General features: G+C 29.6%; 1 protein-coding gene across 1 annotated transcript in view; it reads right to left on the bottom strand.

Annotated features, from left to right (window-relative positions):
• Positions 1-390: 390 nt before the first annotated feature.
• LOC129961070 (spondin-2-like) overlaps positions 391-19,875 on the bottom strand; it is a 37,676-nt gene continuing 18,191 nt past the window's right edge. The window contains exons 2-5 of the mRNA XM_056074878.1: positions 19,556-19,770; positions 8,051-8,439; positions 6,428-6,585; positions 391-616 (exon numbers count right to left, since the gene is read on the bottom strand). Of these exons, the coding sequence (XP_055930853.1) occupies positions 411-616; positions 6,428-6,585; positions 8,051-8,439; positions 19,556-19,770 (968 nt within the window). The 3' untranslated portion in view covers positions 391-410. The remainder of the gene's footprint in view (positions 617-6,427; positions 6,586-8,050; positions 8,440-19,555; positions 19,771-19,875) is intronic.

Genomic DNA, 19,875 nt, shown 5'->3' with positions numbered 1-19,875 from the left:
AGCTACAATGTACGTGTTTTACAATAATCCTCCTATACTACCTCGTCTTGAAACAGTATGGATTTCAGAAATTCAATGAAGTAAGAATGGTTTTTGCAATTTCTGTTTATACACTTGGAGTTAATTTCGCAATGAAAATCAAATATTTTCCATGGAGATGTTTTCTTTTAAGAAATTCTTATTCACTTATTTGATTTTTAATATAAGATTTTCAGAAATAGTCATACTTAGAAATTAAGCCGTTTTCGATTATAAGCACTTTTTAAAGAAACACTCATTAAAATGTTGAACAGAATAACGATTTGTTCAACATTTAATGATTTGAAGTTGAAAAACAATCCTCTTTAGCTTCCTTGTTTTTGAAAAACGAATGAAAAAATGACACTCTAATTTAATAACAAAGCCTTTATTCATTGCCATCGGAAGAATCCAGTTGTTTTATTTCGACACGTTTCTATGTTCCGACATCGCCTTGATTCTTCGAGTGGTGGACAAGGCTGACCATTTCTGGTGCCAAAGTGAATAACCTTTCGTTTTCTTACTTGCTCTCCAAATCCACATAGTTTACTGCAGTTGCCCCAATCGGACCATTCACTGACTCGACAAGATTTCGACCCTGTGAAAACAAACATAAAATTAGGATAATAAAATAAATTATACATTTATTGAGCATATTACGGGACCAATTTAACTGGATAGGTTATAATTTTTTTCAGACTTAAATAAAAATTTATTTTTGATAAATTTCTATTAAAAATTGCCACAAATACGCCTTTTTATTGCTCAAAACATCATCGAATGACATCTATAAACTAAACCGATGAGTAAGAATAATAACGCTTGGAAGTTACATAAGGGCTATTTTGCGACTAACCACTTAATTTTGAACTACTTTCAAATAACGAGGATGATATCTCAGCCGGCACTTATTCTCGAAACCTTTGTCAACAGTAGGATGTCATTTAATCTTCCTCGAATTAATACACACCAGGTCAGTTTACACGGAGTGTTATCCCTCAGAATCAGATCTTGACACTTCAGATCTGAAGCCAAAACTTTAAGTATGCCAGTTGCTTCAGTTTTTACTCATAAGTAAACAGATAATGTTAAAAAAATTAGAAGTAAATAAATCTAACTTTTAAAAAACGTATTCTTTGTCATCTTTCCTCTCAAAATTTACTAGGCACTGAATACTGTCTCTATGGTTTGGTGAATAAGAGCAGCTGAGCATCGTAATATATTTTAATATTGTCAATATTCGACAAATACAGACTCTTGCAATCACAAAGACATGTAAAAATTATTAAACATTCACAATTAGCTGAGATATTTCCGAATTTCGATACATTGTCCCTATTTAAAAATCCCCCAAAAAGTAGAGCATCCAATATTGCAACTCGTCAATTTGATCTCTTTTAAGTTCACCGATGTGACATTAAAAGATAAACAGTGAATATTATGCCATGAGTGCCAACAAAAAATACAAAGAATCAGATGCTTTCAAATGACAGAAGCTCAAAAAACATAACAATGAATTATCACTGACACTTGATCGATCAACTGACATATCCATGTCGTATCGATGAGTTTTCAAGGAGAGCCTATAGACTTCAAACCACTATCAATAAACCTGGGCGCTAAGCGCAAATTATAAAAAGCAAAGCCACTCTTTTGAAGCAGAAAGAAAACATATTTGTTCTCAAGAAAACATTATTCCTTCGGATCAACTGATATTTCACTATTTTCATCTATGTGATGTGTAGCACCGTCTAGTATAAAGTGAAGTATTTCAAGGTGAGTAAAGCAACATGTTTAAAAACTATAACACCAAAAGTTTTAAAAAAATCGAAGAAAAGCATAGTATGATATTCAATTCTACGAAAACAGGGAAACAACCGAGTTTATGCGCTTGATACAATGATTTTAACACACTCACATATATTGCGTAATTTCAAATAATACATTTCTGGAAAGTCTAACGGAATAAAAGTAAAAAATAAAATGGAAAGGTCACTGATACAAATTCTCCATAGTTTTTACAGATTTTAATTTTTATTATGAAACTACGGATATGGAAGTAAAGGATTTCACGTTGAATTTATTATTCTTAGTGCCTCCATTTTTCACTACAAATCCAAAATATCTATTCAGTTTTTTTTTTTTTTTTTCGATAAAGCAAAATAAGATGGAAATCTTCATTCAGAGAGCAAACGAATAAATAAAAATTCAAAAAAATTTAGGGCATATTTTTTGAAACATGAAAGTTTCTAAATTGCCATACACCGATAGTTTAAAATAAAAGTTTTTTTTTTCTTTCAGTAACGCTAAATAATAAAGAAAAAAAATACTCCGGAAGAATTTTTCATTTATATATGAAATAATAGAAAAACGATGATTTATTTTATCACAAAAGAAGCCGAGGAACATTAGTACACATGAAAAACAATCTTTACGCGATTTAAGTATCTAACACCATGCCATTCCATTACCATTTTACTATATATATATATGTAATAAAATTAAATAAACTATCGAAGACTTTAAAGTTTGATCAATTAAATTAATTTGCAAAGACAGAAATATTAAACAGCTTATTAGAAAAAATTAATTCTGAACAAAACAATTAAAATACTGTGCACCATCCTTAAAATTCATCACCCTACGGTGCTAAATAAAAGCTGGATAGTATATTGTTGATAATAATATGGACTGAGATCAATCGAAAACTAGCGGAACCATAATAAAATCTTGATCCATCAAAAAAAAAAAACCCTAATCAATTTAAACTTGGTCTAAAAATGTGTAAAATACAGGGAAATGGCAGTTTTTCAGTTAAAAGTGGCAGTAAAGATTTATTTCCCATTTAATGGTTATAATTAAAAATATATAAGTAAATAAATAGTATGCTACTTTAATAAATTAAAGATTAATAATCAAAGCTTTTAGAAATTTAATCATTTTTTAAATAATAAATAAATAATTATAATAAGAAAACAATATACAGTACTTTGAATGTAACAGTTATACAATAAATCTTCAATAGAAAAAATGAAATTCTTATTTATGTGTTCAAAGTTCTTTTAAAAAGTTTGGAATTTTTTATTGATTTTGATGATTATTTTAAAAAGTAATGGACCTCGAATGAATTAAGATTCCTTAAATGTTATTCACTCTGTATCATTCAATTACACAAGGTATGAATGCATTTAACTAACGAAAATGATTTAGAAAAAATAATAAATTTTACAACCTTTAATTTAGGACTAGAATTATCCAAAATAAATTAGAATTACAGATAATATTAAACAATTCAAGATAACAAAAAAATCAAACTACCGAAAAATTAGATTTAAAAACTTTCGAATTAGCCACTTTTCACAGCATAATGACAATTAGGAGTTCAAGTAAGCTATCATTTTTGTTAAGCTTCACATTAGACTCCCACTCCCAATCCACACTTCATATCTGGTTTCACATTTTATTTTACTCGAACTTGAAACATTAAGACAGCCATGAGTCGTGTAAAACAAAAAATAAAGACAGAAAAACCTCTGAAAAACATTTCGTTCCGGTGATAGAGCTATTAGACCCACATTTTTTTAAAACAGGGTCATCCTTCTTTCACTTTGAAATGGACGACAACTTTAAAAAATTACACGTCAATCAATCTGATTGAAGCAAAGCTTGCCGACGACAATCTGTGAAATAAAATCAGAAAATATAAGGTTAATAACCTCTAGGAATTAATCCATCAAAACTGTCCTTCAGTAGTTTTTTTGTGGAGAGTTCATCTGCAGCAATAACCTCCGAGATCTCGATCGTCTTCCGTTGAAAAAAGATCGCCGCTTTAGTAATTGCAGATAAGTCAAAGGGCGCAATTACTCACCATGAAAGGTACACCATGCTTAAGATGTCAACAAGACTGTTGACTCGACTTTTTTTGACGTTTGTAAGGAAGTGATGAGAATATATGAAATAATAAATATCGAGTCTGTTTATTACATATCTTTAAGTTTTGGAATATGAAATATAATCACATATTCATATTTTGTAGCCATAATATATATGTTAATTATCGGGCCATAATTAACAATTGGCTTTTATATGACATATAAACAGATTTACGTAAATTTTGAAGTCATGTGAAAATTATTTCAATATGGATCTCAATACTGTTAGTCATAATCAGATGATGGAACAACATTTGAGCTGTCCTCATCCTCCTAAACTTCTCAAAATCAGAGCATTTGACTCCAAGTGACCCTGCACCCTGCACCAAGCCCCAAGTTAATCCTGCACCAAGCTTACATACAGGGCAGATACTTGGAAGCATCGGGTGTCAAAGAATTATCCTGTGATTCCAAAACCGATGCTTTACCAACAGACTACTTGGCTTAAACAATGATGGAAAAAGAAGATATCAATGAATTTATATTTCTTGAAATCACTTGGCAGACAAATTTCATAGAATAAAATTTTCTGAAATTGTGATTAGATTTCCATATACAATTTCTTTTTTATTGAAAATGATATGATTTTGTGTTTTTAACCATTTTAAATAAAAAAATAAAGAATCATTGTTTTAAAAAATGCTGTGAAACCTATTCAGAAACCGCGAAAGTAAGTGAAATCTAAATGGAGTATTTGTTTCGATGAGTTTAACTACTGATAGATATGTATAACTAACATATGTACTAACTAACTACAGATATTGTGCGATTTTTCATCATCTTAAATCGACTGAAAATAAATGAGGCTATCGTCATTCAAAAAAGCATTCGCTTAAATTGAAAATATCTGCACCTGAAGTCTTTAAGTCTACAGCTGATACTTGACTATTAAAAATATTCTTCTTCAACGTAAGAAACAATGAAGTTGGCATTATTACTTGATTACATTAAACATTTGAATTCAAAATATTTGTTATGGACATCATATTTGAAAACCAAACAAATTATCCTTTATATCGGGTAGTTAGAATTCTGGCTCACAGAAAAGTCTGATTTTGGCAGTACTCGATTTATTCACAACACAAGAACCCTTTGGCACCAAAAAAGTTCTAAAATTTCTAATTAAAGAATGGAGAAAATTGAAAATTGTCGTCTGTATAAACAGACTTTGATCTTCACCGTTATATGCACTAATTATGAAATGGAAATGGTGCAGAATGCAAAGATAAATTAAGATAAAAAACATTATAGTAAAAAAAATGTTTATTCATCTTTTTTTTTCTGTTTTGATTCATTTACTTAATTATGCTTAGAAATGCTATTGTAGAGGATTAAATAACGACGGACCTTTGAAAACAAATTTAATTATTTTTTATTTCTCCGCTATACGGCAATAGGTGAGCCCCCATTGACAATACTGATGCATGAGTTTTCTTATGTCCGTCGAAATGAAAGGAAGTGATTGCACGTTGACGATGCTATATGTATGAATTTCTGCTTGAAGATATTACATTGAATAGGCACGATTACATGAAGACGTGTCACATATTGCCAAGATTTGACGTTTTTTATGGCAATTATTTTCTTTCCCTCATTAGTACAACTTATTCTTCAGTATTATTTCAAAGTTACCCCTTTTATTTAGTTTTATATCAAAGCTAGCAGCAGACACCATGTTTTAAATTAAAGAATTTCAGTCCCCGAATTGTAAAGTAGAATGGGGATTCCATCGAAGTTGTGAGAAGCAATCGAAGAAAATTCTACTTAAAGGTAGGGATTGTCAAAATTGTGCCCCCAGTATCCCCATGAAAATTTTGAAAGTAGGACGTGAATAAGTTATTACCTTCCTATCTTACCGTAACTTAAAATTTTGAAGCGCATTCTTAGAAGTGATGGTTAAGTTTGTACATTTAACATTTACCTATTACTAACCTATTTACATCCCTAAGTAGAATAATCAGTACACGACGACTATGAATTATCACCAGCCGCAGACACTCACGACGGTATTCACTTACACCGCGGATGGGGATAATTAGCAATCGTTATTGCGTATTATTTCTTCTTAAGGAATAAATGGCTTAAGAAAGTCAGTTTATTCACTACAAACTTCACAGAAAAATTAAGTTGGGTTATTCTACATGTCGAATTTACATTTCAGATATAAATACTGTGTGACTTCGGATTGCATGAATTCCTACAGAAAACATACATGAATTGCCTGTGTCTAACAACACAAAAACGGGAAAATCCTAAAGGATTCGCATCTTAATTCATTTATTCCTCACTTCATATATACTCCAATAACCGCTTTACAATCTTAGCGTCGACTGCAAAAAATATTTCAACGAATGTAATTCCAACATTTGGAAACAGCAAATTTCCACTTAATTATGAAATTAATTTTAAAAATAAATATGATCCCGGAATATTGATAAAAGCCAAATAATTAATGAATAGTAAAAAAAAATCCATACTATAATGATGTTTTTTCGAGCTCCGAACTTTGCTTTTCATCGTTGCTTCTGTTTTAGATCGGAAGGCACTAATTTCAGATCCGTACAATTTTTTCTTGTCCTTCTGAAATCTTCTGTCTTGTTTCGTAGAATAAGTCGTCAGTTCATTGACAGGATTTCTGTAAAAAAATAAAAATCAAGATTTTTACATTTTGAAATTTAAATATACTGGCTAAACAGATCAACAATTAAATGAATTGCAAAAAGACCACAAACCAAGAAATAATAGCATAGAAATATGGAGGGAAGCATACCCAACGTACGATTCCTAAAAAGGTTACAGTGACTGCAAAATAACAGGCCAAAGTGCAAGTTTATGTTCAAGTCGAGAGAGGGGTACGATGGAAGCTACGCTTTCAAAACATGTGGCACTACGCATAAATGGCATCAACGGATTTTTGAAAATCCATGTGCACAATAATATTTCAGCATCAACGCTTTGACAGACATCATAGGAGATTGTTTGCTAATTCCAGACTTTCTGCCAACATGGTTCAACGAGAGAACTTCTTCGAAGAGCAGGAGCTATCCTGCAATATCTGATATCCTGTCATTTTCATTATTTATTGTTGCAGTGATCTCTATAGTAATTCAATGCGTTTGCGATAGTATGTTACTTTATAAAAACGATTCTACTGTGTAAGTGTAACTTCTCTGCTAATCAGTTACCAGCTGCTGCGAATCCGTCTATAAAAACAGAGAAAATGTACACACTTTACTTTCATGTTTCTTCATCAAGATTTTGTGTTTTAGCCTGTTAGGAAACAGACAGCTTGATCGCATTCTTTAGCAATTTGATCAACAGAATCGAATGGCAGAAGATGTGCTTTTGTCGATCTTTTTCAGTTTATCTCTTTTTCCGCCTTTCTGTGATTTACTTTTTCAGCTAATGTTCGCTGAAATAAAGGACAATTTTTCTGTAGCTATGCTTATAAGTAGGCAATAAGGCAGTATCGCATGTAGCAAAGTAGAGTTATCGTACTGCTTAGAGCCTTCAGATGAGGTAATTACGGAACGCAGAATAACTTTATAAACAGAAAACTTTACTAGCATTTCTGTTTGTTGATGTTATTTCCTATATATTCAAATTGAATACCTTTTTTGTCCCAATCAGAGGTGACTAGTGAAATTGGTACGAAGTGCTATTATTCCTGGACTGTAATAAATGTCGAAAATGAAATCAAATTACTTTTAGATCTGCAGCATTGTGTCCCTCATTGTAAGAAAATTAGTTTAATTTGTAGGGCAAAATGGCATATACTCAGGAAAATGATGTTTCCGATTCCATAATTAAGATGCGAAATTTGAAGCTTATTCATTGAGATAAAGGTAAAATGGCTCTCCACCAATTAATTGCTCAATCTTTCTTTTTTATTTACTTCAAATATTTTTTTAAAACATTAGAACGAAAGCATTTTTGATATGCCTTTCATTGTGTAAATTGTGCATTGTGTAAATCTTTTTATTGCATGTCTGCATCGTCCAATAATATTATCATTGAAATTCAAATGCAATAATATCAAATTACTATCTTCGATTAAGGAAAATAAAATAAAAAATTTCAAATAAAAGAAAATAAATTACCTTATCACAGTAGCTCTAGTGGTGTTACCATTGATTGTTTCTAGTGTTAAACTTTCTCCTCTCATATCCATATTAATATGTTTCGTTAGAAAAAATTCTTTTAATTTATAGAAGGAGACGTAACCAATTCGCGGGAGTTTTTCCAGTTCCGGATAAAAGAATGAACTTGCTGGATGTTTCGGATAACGAGACCGGATAGGAGAGATTCTTGACCTCGGGTCAGTGGCCCATTTTGGAGACGTAAACGTGTACCCGTTGTCTGTGCCACCATCGATGGGCTCTAGGTCAAGGGTGATAGAGTCCACCCACTTGTTACCACGACAAAGGTCGAAGCTATCAACGCCTATGAACCAGTCGGGACTTGGAACGATGCGGCAAATAATGGATACCTAAAAGAAGAATAGATTTTTTTTAGTTTTAAAGAAGGGAAAATCCATGGTGAGAGCATCTGAGAAAAGAAATGTTTTTCTTCCGCTTTAACTGCATTAGATGAGGCGTGCTTCGTTCACTTACGATCCTTTTCTGGCGGGAAAATATTATATGACTACGAGAATTTTTGAGGAAATAAAGAAAGTGAATCATAAATTGAAAATAAATAAAAATTAAATTCAAGTTAATTTACCTTTACAGCAAATTCAAACGAAATGTCTTAAGTATGGATAATGTTTGCAATTACACACTATATACTATTGTTTGCGTAGATTTTTTTTATAAAATAAGTGCAGTCGGTTCTTTCATACACATAAAAAATCTTTTATTGCACTCTTTACGGGATGTTTAAGGATAAAAATGAAATGTATTCAATTTTTTTGAGAAAATTTAGCCATTACCAGTTCATGAGCATTTGATAAATATTGAGCACTTAAGAAATGTCAAATCGTGGAAAGAGAAAAGAATTTAAGGAATTTCTTTTGATTCTAAAAACCTTGAACCTCCTCATCGTAATTACCATTTTCCGTTTTAATTTTATGTGATTACGGAAAATAAAACTTAATTAATGCCAATGGGGACATGTCCCCGTAAAAAAAGTTTTCAAATAATTTAAGGGCGGCTCGGCAAATACAGTTACCAGCAATGATGCCAAATAAAAAAATGAAAGAAAACTAAATTAATTAAGGATTATGATAAAGCTTCCATGATCGCGACAATCACAGTGCAAGAAATTTTATAAAAGAAACTATCTAGGAAAAAATTAAAGAAGCTCAGATTTATAACAGTTAACAGATGGCGCGTCGTCTCTTAGTAATAACAGCTGATTTTAAAAAGCTTGCAATTTGTTTAGATCCTTAATCGCTTTTAATCCCTAAATAGAACAGAATTTGAGCAATGACTGGTCAATAAAATCATAGTAAAAGTACCTTAAACAAGTGACAAGTTTTCTTATAACTTCAAAAACAGGAATGCCTTTAATTTGAAATGCAATAAATAAGAAATCGTTGATTCAACATCTTGAAATGTCTCGTGAAATTCGTCGAAAATAGAGGATGGCCAAGTGGCGTAAATAGCGTGGTTTAAGCAGTGCAAGCGCCCTGGGTGCCATTACAAGCAAACGCAAAATTGAAGAATCAGTTGCACATAAGAGAAAAGTTGCTTTTTTAAAACTCTTATTTCACGTATTTTTAAAAATGAAAAGGTTTCTAATCAAGTATAGAAGAATGCAACGTCCTTTTTACGACTTGAGTATCAATTCAAATCAGGTTTCTCAAAACAAAATATCAAATAGTTTTGTGTTCAAGAGATATGATGTTCGAAGTCAAATTTAGCTGAGGAATAGTCAGTTAAAGGAAAGTTCATTTTACAAAAATTTCTGTTCAGCTGGAGAAAAAGAGAATACAGTTCGGCAATCCTAAAAAATTATTAGAAAAAGACAGATACTATATCATCAACACCACAGATTATCTCAAGCTTCTTCATGGTACACATGGAAATAAAATGTTATAGACTCCACGCTCATAGTGACTAAATATCGGTTTCTTCTGAAGTTTGTGACAAATATATATGAATAAGGAATAACATAATTTTTTTTTGTTATTCATGATGTCTAATTTACTGCAATTTTTGTTATGTTCTTTATTTTAAGTATAAAGAGGTATTTAGTATAGCTCTAATCTTCTATAGAATTCAGATAACTATTCGAAGATTCAAGTTTAGAAAATAACAGTTTGCGGGAAACCCCTTCGTCTCAGCTCACTACACGGCCGATATCTTTCTGAATCTTAACAGCATTCAGCAAGAATTTGTATAAAATTATATCTGACTTTGAAATTAGAGAATAAAATATGCACATGTGAATATACCTTCATACGAAATAAAATATACCTATAAAAATATATTGCATTTCACACATACGCAGTTAAAATTTACTTACTGAAAATGCTCAGGTTTCCACCAATATCTATAAAATTGACTTTAAATTTTAATACAGTTCTTCAATAATACTCTGTCACCTTACAATTTTTCGAACTTTTGATCGTATGATGTATATCACCGTAACATAAGCGAGTCATTTGAACAGTATTTCGTAAAAATAGATTCTGGCTTCTGTAATTGAAATGTGTATTGCATTGTATGGAGAAAGGAAGATCACCAAGTGCCATCGAATTTTATATATCACTCGAAAGGTCATATTTTTATTCATTTCAAATTCACTCAATTATTTTTCCATTATCCAATAAAAGAAAAGCAATTAGTATTTTGAAAAGACTCTTCACTGGTTGATTTTGGTTATACGATAAACTGAAGAAAAAGAATCAGGAATAAATCTCTTTAGGGGGAAAAACTACCTAGCGTAGAAAGGAAGTAAAAGAAAAAAAACTTGTGATAAAATGGAAAATGATATTGATATAAAAATGAACTTTATTCCAATATTTTTATCGATTCTTGAGGATAGAATAAGCTAACTTCGTTTTAAGCTCGAATTATAGGACAATAATTAAAAAAACAGTTTCCATTTTTGAAGGTGGGGGTGGGGATTGCTTTCATAGAAACATCAACGCCGCACTTCTTCGCTGAATGTACAGTTCTATTTTAAGAAATGGTTCAATTAAGAGAGATTTTATAGCCAAACAATTAAAATTTACTTAATATATCATTTAAATGTTTCCCAGTTTTTAGCAATAAATAATCAATAAGCTGATTGAATTCATGTCAAGAAATAAAAATGTATAAATTTCATAAAAGTTTTAAACAATATTATATACTGAAGTTTAGAGCCAGTTTCTTTCTTTTTCTTAAAATCAAGTATTTTAATGTCATATAAAAATATCATTTTTGAATTTAAAAAATAGTTCAAGCTCAGTTAGTTTATAATTAAACATAAAGTTTTTCATTGTCGATATATTCACACTTATAAGCAAAGTATTGTAATCATAAAAATTTGAGCTTGCAATTTTGACAAATTTCCACTCATTAAATCTCCCGGAGTTACGAAAATCAATTTTGCCATTATGACTATCTGTCTGTGAACTCGGTAACTCTTTTACTTTGAAATATAAGGTTAAAAATGGAATTCTCATGTATATTTTAGCAAAGAGAGAAAGTCATGAAAGAAAATTCCTTTGTAGATGTTTTCGCAAACTTAATTTTGTTCTATACGATACCACTTAGGAAGGCGACCTAAAACTTAAAGAAAAAAATTAACCTGCTATAACCTGTTGTTGTCAAACACAGTTTACTTTTCAATATATAAATGGAAAAAACACACAAAAATATAAAATTCTTATTACTTTGATTAGCTGTGAAACAAAACATTTTAAATGAATGAGATGCAAATGAAAAACATAATATTTCACTAAAAGTCACACTAGCTTTAAAATGAATCCTAGGAATAAAGAAATGAACAATATCATTAATTTTTACTCTACACGTCTCTCAAATTTAATTAATCACATTATTCTAATCTCCCATAATCACGCTTTTAAAGACAATAGCTATTAATAACTTAAGGCATCTATACATACTAAATGTCGAAATATGATTAATTTAAAAAAAGATGGAAACTATTGATGCTTTCCAAAATATATTTATATAAATTTTTTCATGTAATCCAAATCACTTTGCTTTAATCCCTTAACCGTAGAGAGTTCATCAACCTTTTCATAATCTCTTTAACATTTCAAAAGGTAAAACAAGAATGTTGTTTCTAGTAATTGGAATTCAAAACTGGTCCAAGTGTGTTGATGAATGGTCTCAAATGTTTCTTTTGATTTTCACGATTTCCTTTCGTTGAACAGCGGTGAAATGCACCGCCAATTAAAATGTATAAAAACAGTAAATGCAACTTCGTTTCTTGCCAGACACGTTCTTTTTGTTCATCATTTTATTCATCTGGCCGTCTGATGTCTCTTCATCGGATTAAATATTTTATTTGAAGAGCCGCGTCTTTTCAAATGGCTTTTTTCTGTTCCATATCTCAAAGTCCGAACTATTTATATAGCGCAAAGATAAAAAAGATTACTTAGAAAGATTAAAGAATACGCTTCAACATTCAAAGATAGCTCGTGTATTCAAATTAATCCGAGCAAATATTATTCAAAAAGCAGGGAGAGGCTTATGAATAACAGTAACAAAAAAAAAAAAACTGCAGACGGTACAAAATATCACGGAAAGCGCTTAAAAGATAACAGATGAATACAGGAAACAAAAAAAATTTAGAAATTTAGAAAAAAAAAATTATTTAGGCAGAATATATATATATATATATATATATATATATATATATATATATATATATATATATATATATATATATATATATATAATCTGTTAGCATTAAGTAGAATTTGTTAGAAAGGTGATGTAAGTTAACATCTCTTAGAAGAAGTTGCCAAAGAAGAAATTGTTAAGCGCCAAGAATCGGAGTGGAGGCATCAAGATCTGCTTCCGGCAAGAACATTTCTCAGTCTGCTTTAAAAATAGGCCTGAAAAAGCGAGCTGGTATAAAAATTAATTAATAATGGAAAAAGTTATTTTGTTGATTCGCTTTAAAGCTCTTATCTAAAATTTAGGGTGGTTTTATGGCATGAATTATATTAGATTATGGATTATAAGTCAGTTGTTATATTTTAATGCCTTAAGAACAACTCAGAAATAATTCATTACATATTTCTTGTTTTTCAAACATAACTATTGTACAAAATATCATAAAAACTCAGAAGATAATGATGCACCACTTTTTTCATAAGCAAATGTATTCTTTTCGTATCAGTTGCCAGTAAAAATATTTTAACTATAATCATAAATATAGAAATAGTTATCGAAGAATCATTAGAAGAAAAATTGAAAGCATTTAATAAACAAAAATAAATTATTTTATCAATTTTAATCTAATTTTTAAAAACAAAGTATTTTTTACTTGGGACCTCAAAAATAACAATGTCAGTTCATTATTTTACGAAGTTTGAGAGTTAACTATTTTAGTAAACAAAAAGTATTAATAAAGTATCTAGATGTAAAATCAATGAAAAGTTTTGAGCAATTCATTTGCTATAGGTTCTTGGTATTATTAGTCCGAGTATTCAGAATCCTTTTACTTAAATTGAACATAAACATTACTTCCGCTTTATATTTTAACTTAAAATTATTATGACGTCTTTAAATTTATTCTTAAAGAAATTTTAATACCTTTAAAAACATTTAATTGCTATTTGTTTATTCCCACATTCTTCAAAGACAAATGCATCGATTTCTTTTTACTTTCTTCTTCCTGAGTTAGCAGTCAAATTATGTATACTTAAGTACTTTGTGGCCAGAAGGATAGTCCACTTTTATCTGTTTCTGTAAACGTAAGTATTTTTCGTGACTATTTTTAAACTAAAAAACTTTTACCATTCCGTTGCTTAAATCTCTAGTAACAAGTTTTCTTACAATACATGGCAAAAATCAACAATGAAAATTGTTATTCTCAGGGGTGAATAGCAATTACATACAATATAACAGACGACATTTTAAAACTAAATAGATACCAGTGAGCTCACTAGAAGTTTTTAAAAATACAATCTTATAGATAAAAATTGTTTATTAATGTATATTAAAAAATTCCCAGAAAATTTTAAGTCGAATAAACATCGAAAATTTGTATACATTTATATAATGATGATATTATAATATAAAACTATTTTATATCTGCAGTATATACTTTAAAAAAACTATGGGATTTAAATTAATTGACTTTTTTTAACTATAATAAATTTTACTACATGCATTTTTTATCAGTATAAGCTCTCTTTAATCATGGGAAAATGTGGTTCAGATTCAGATCAGTTTTATTTAAAACTTACTATACTTTCATTATTGCTTTAGAAGCATGGTAACTCTCATTTTATGGGTTCTACTCAAATCTTTAGTTCTCACATAAATTTAACATTGTATAATGTCTTTTGAGAATCTTGTTGCCATATATTTATCATTTACGCTAGTTACAGGGGAATGTGTGTTCTGGTTCCATTAATTTTATAAAAGCAAAATGAAACATGCGGATTTTGTTATAATCTTCAGTTGAAGATTGAATCAAGAATACAGCGAACACAACAGAAATTAACACCGCTGAAAGCCAAGTGGGACTATTGTCTCCAGTGTTGCAATAGATTTTCAATGAATATGGGAAGTGTTCAGCGAACTTGACGAATTTCTTAGAGTATTAGCCGAAACTAAATAAGAAGATATTAAAAGTACTTCACATGCGATGAGAACTTTTTCAAAGTAACACTTTCTTCATGTCTTTCCTGAAAATCAAACAATCATTTCGATATCGCTCAAGAAGTTTTCTTTCACTATTGTGTAAGCTTAAATAGCACTCATGGTTTAATTTCAAAACAGATGAGACACATAAGCGTTCGAAAGAATTTTTATTATCTAAAATAATGAAGAGTTTATGCAAAATACAATTCCTTTAATGTACGATCCAAAGCAGGCTTCACAATTGTTGTAAAAGAAAATTGTTGTTCCTGGTACAAGCATTAGCATGAAAGGGAGAGTTTATTTTTTTAGTTTTGCGGTGAGAGTTCGGAGAAAAATAAAGAAGAAATTGTCTGACGTGAGCTTTATGCTGACACGCTGTCTACTTCCAACAGTTTATTCATTTTCCTCTCAGAGAGGTCATGACCAAAAATATCGTGTTCCGTTCAAAAGAGTTGCATAATTTTTAAGCGACAAAAAGAAATAGAATTTTCAAATGCATTCTGTAGTTTTATTTAAAATTTCAATTGAAGGAATGATTTTACATCTTATGTGTTATCCATTGTATTACCAATCTCGCTATGTAATTTTTGAAGATTAAATTGAAATTCATTTTTGGAGTTATTGAATTCATTATCAACAACTTCAATTGCAACTGAAAATAAGAAACTGATCTTTAAAGTTTATTCTATAACATCAAATTAGCTTTAAATCACATTTATCAAACATAAACATGAGTACCTTCATTATTAATCAATAATAAAAGCTTCAGGTCATTGTACTTGATGAAATGGAAAGCTTTTGCACTGCCATGATTGAAATTAGCATTTCGATATTTCCATTTATGATCTCTTTTAGCATTCAGACATAATAAATAATAATTGGATTGTGAAACTTTTTCTTTTGCAGATAATCGAATTTTGATTTATGGGAAGAAATCAATTATAATGGAAACAATCATGTTTCTATTATTAATCTATATTTATTTAGTCTGTTGTCAGGAACAAAGACGTAATTTATAGCTATGGCAATAGCACAGCATTTGCCATGACAACCTCTACTCTGAGCACAAAAGATCCAAATAATAATTATTGTTGTTATCCCCAATCTGAAACTTTAATACATCAAATCAACACAATATTCTTTTTCTTGGTGTAGAAATGGAACTATCAGATTAGTCATCTGGTGGACATTATCCGTGTAAAATTATCGAATTAATTCGTAATACATGAAAAAAGAAGCTAAAAAAATTCTTTTTGATATTTGTTTAGTTATGTTAAATTGATGTATTGTTTTGAAGTTACACTAGAATCATTTTGTGACGAATTAAATCATGTTTAGATGATTTTTTTTAAATTTTTTTATTTGATCATTAAAAAGTTAAACGAGAAAAAACTTAGCTTATCTATGTTTAAAGAAAAATTTTCTTTAATAATATATTCAGAATTCTTCCCAAAAAAAAGAATATGTTCTGAATAAAAAATTATTAATTTTCAGTAGGAAGGTCTATGTGTATGCCAATATTTCACACATTATGTAGTTCAGCATTTCAACAACTGTACATAATCCAAAGCATTTGATTAATTTTTAATATTTTAAAATTTTTTCTAAAAACTGATAAAAACAGAAAATAAATTGATTTAAGAGTCATAACTTGAGAAGAAAAATAAAAAGTTAGAGTATATAGTTGAAGGTTTTTTTTTTTTTTAATTATAATTCTTCAGTTTTTCAAACATTTACATTATTACAAAGAATGCGAACAAAAATATTCAATATTTATATCATTCTAGAGAAAGAAGGATAGTAAAGGTACAAAATTACTCCATAGCCCATGAAATATTGCAATTTGTTATCAAAATTTGAAAAAAGTAGAAAATAAAAAAAATAAAAAAATATTTTCTTGAACGAGATGCTAAACCAGCCAAATTTAATATTACATATACTAAGTAAGCCTGAATACTAACATCATTTAAAATAGCTACAAAAGTATTTAACGTCACTTTTACTTCGAATTACTTAACTAAACGGATTATTAATTTGTTAAAAGCAACGAGTGTTGAATACTTTGAAAAAAAAAAAAGTTATTTCGTAACACTTATGCGTATTTTTTTTTTTTATTTCACTGGCACTATATTTTAATAAAATCTCATTAGTACGTCATTCTTTAATTCGTCTTTTTGTTCTGGTTCTGACTCACTCTTTCAGATTTCAATGCCGAAAAATTCTTTATAATGCCGAAGGTGTTCGATAATGTTTCGCTTCTCTGAATTTCCGACGCATCTTCTTCTTGAGCTCAAATAAAAACAGATGTATTCATTATTTTCACTCACTTGCGATCATCAAAGAGCAGATTTTTATATCAGGCAGCGTGAAGTCTCCTTAGTCTCGTTTAACCCTTTGCGGTCTTATGTTTACTATCAGCTGCCAAAGCCCCCCCCCCTTTTTTTTACCGTTCCAATTGAATGTCTGCGCTCAGACACTACAATAAAGAAGTATACTTCTCATATATTATACTCAGCCAACAAGTTTCTGTGATGCATATAAATCGAAACAATATTTTACAAATTGTGTTTAAGTGTAATTACGCATTTTCGATTCGTAAAATATCTATAATAGAAAAGACCAACGAAATCTATAATGTTGGGCGGAGTTGGAATTTCCCCACCACTTTTCAAGTAATTATGCATTTTAAATGCTTAAAATATTTTTAAATAATTCTCAAAAATAACAGCAAATTACTGAAAGAAATGTAAAGTATCGATGACAAATTTGTTTTTGACCCTTTGAGCACAGACTTTGATATAGAAAGAGATATCGGTTATTAAAAAATCTTTATACTGGTGATTCTAATATTAAAGTGACGAATGACATGACTAAAAATTTTCAGATAGTGAAATCGAAGTAAAGGAGAATGATGGAAATCTATAAATCCGACCAGCATGACAGCTTTATACTATAACATAATCTGATAACTAAGAGTTAAAGCGATTAACCGATATTTAACGGATAATTGGGAGAAAGATCATGATACAGAATAAGTTGATATCGATAGAGGCAATTAATATGATGAGGGAAACAAAGACGTCATTTCACATTCTTTTCAAAAAGAGAAATAATTTCATCGACATTTAGAGGAATCGTATTGATACTGAGAAGAAACATCGACATTTACAAAAATTTCTTCGTATATCAAAATTATACTAGAGAAAAAACTTTTAAGAATATGGTGATTTAATCAGAATTCAAAATAAATAGGAAGAAAAATCAAGAAGGGTTTTTGCAATAAAGGCAATAATTTCAAATATCATTTGTTAAAGTAAATTGATTTAAAATACCGCAATTTATTGAATAATTTAGAATTTCATTTTAACGTTTTATGTTTTGTCATAAAAATTTTAAAAAGGAGAATTATGTATACAAGGTTATTCAAGAAGAGTTTTGTCGTAGAAATGCTGAAATTATTTTTATGTTCTTTCCAATTATATAAATGTTGAAATTTTCTCAAAATACCCAAAATTTATAAACATCATCTGATATTATGGACATAATGCTATTATTTAAATAATTGCGAAATTAAATAATAATTGAGCATTATACATCAGAATTATACTATTATGTTGCTAAGTTACAATAAGCAATTTATCATATTTGAAACCAAGATTAGATAATACGACGTTCTCGTAAGTATGTCTGTTTAGAATGGTTCGCTGAGGGACGCACTAAAATTTTTTTACTTTCCGCACACCAACCCCTGATAATTATGTTATGATTCTTTTGTTATCATTATGTGATACTACCAGCTCGTTTTGTTCGCTGGTCATATAGTTATGCATTTCTGCAAGTAGTAAGAAATAATTAAAAGTAAATTTAACATACATCAAACTGCAGAAATCGATAGCATTAATTTTTCACTAATCATTAAAAACTAAATCCTGAATTTCTAAAATAAAAATTTCTAGTAGCAGAAAGATATATATGAAAATGTTAGAAAGCAGAAATATATAATTATAAGATGTTTAAAATTCAAAATTGAATTTACTTCTTTTTCCCTGTCTTGATAAGATGTATTTGACTAAAGTTGTCGAGATAATGTTAATAACACTGCAATAATCACGGATGACGTCAAATTAATAAGATTAATTTAATCATGTTAATCCACTTTGATAGACTACATCTTATCACAAAAAATATGCTATATTATTCTAACGATACCAAGTTATTTTTATCATATTATTTAAAATTGGGTTTGAACAATAATGATAGGACATTCTGTATTGTCAGCTATACATCAAAAACACGCAATTAATTGAAAATTGGAAATTGGCGATGTTCTTGTAGTTCGGAAATTTTTCTCCATACACAAGAAACTTTACCCTTCTATTTCATTCTTTCTAACTGGATCTTCTTAATGACACTTTCATTTGCCCTCTCATTTTTGACGATTTTGATTTATAATTGAAACTGCTCTACTTATACTTATTTTTCAATATCATTCAACTCTAAAAGAATAACATTGTCTCTGATTTTCTGCCGAGGCAAGCACGTAAACAATCCGAGCGTACTAGCTATTGCCAAATGGTGATTAACAAATTCGGCCTGAATTTGTATCCTGAATCCCTTCGGCCTGAATTTGTATCCGCTAATCTATATGTATTATATACATACAGATTTTATCATAATTTGTTCTACATAAAAATTTCTTCTTTTGCCTCTGTTCCCAATATATTCGAATTTCTGACAAGTACACGAAGTACAGGAATACAGAGATAAAACAATTATAACATTTTGTTTACTGTTCGTTTATTTTATAATAGAAAACTAGATCCTTACCTTATCATGTGAGGCATCAGTGAAGAACTGAGTTTCTGTTGTCCCAACCCCTTGAAGTATAGGAGGTGCAAAAAATTCAGATAAAACTCCGCTTTTCTGTTGCGCGCTTTCGCGAATCAACATGTCTGCTTTCCCAGTCTCCACAAATAATTTCACAGAATCAGAAGCTAATTTACCCAAGCGCCAGAGCATGCCGCTGGAGTTATGACTCCGACCTGAAAACAAAAGAAAAAAAAACAATTAAAAGAAATCTTTTTCTAACTTTTTCAAATCATTGGACTTTTATTACGTTTGTTATGTTCAATGTTTTCGTCTGTAAT

The sequence above is a fragment of the Argiope bruennichi genome, chromosome X2, assembly GCF_947563725.1.
Source record: "Argiope bruennichi chromosome X2, qqArgBrue1.1, whole genome shotgun sequence".
NCBI classification, from domain to species: domain Eukaryota; kingdom Metazoa; phylum Arthropoda; class Arachnida; order Araneae; family Araneidae; genus Argiope; species Argiope bruennichi.
This window is presented reverse-complemented; position numbering and strand designations above follow the sequence as displayed.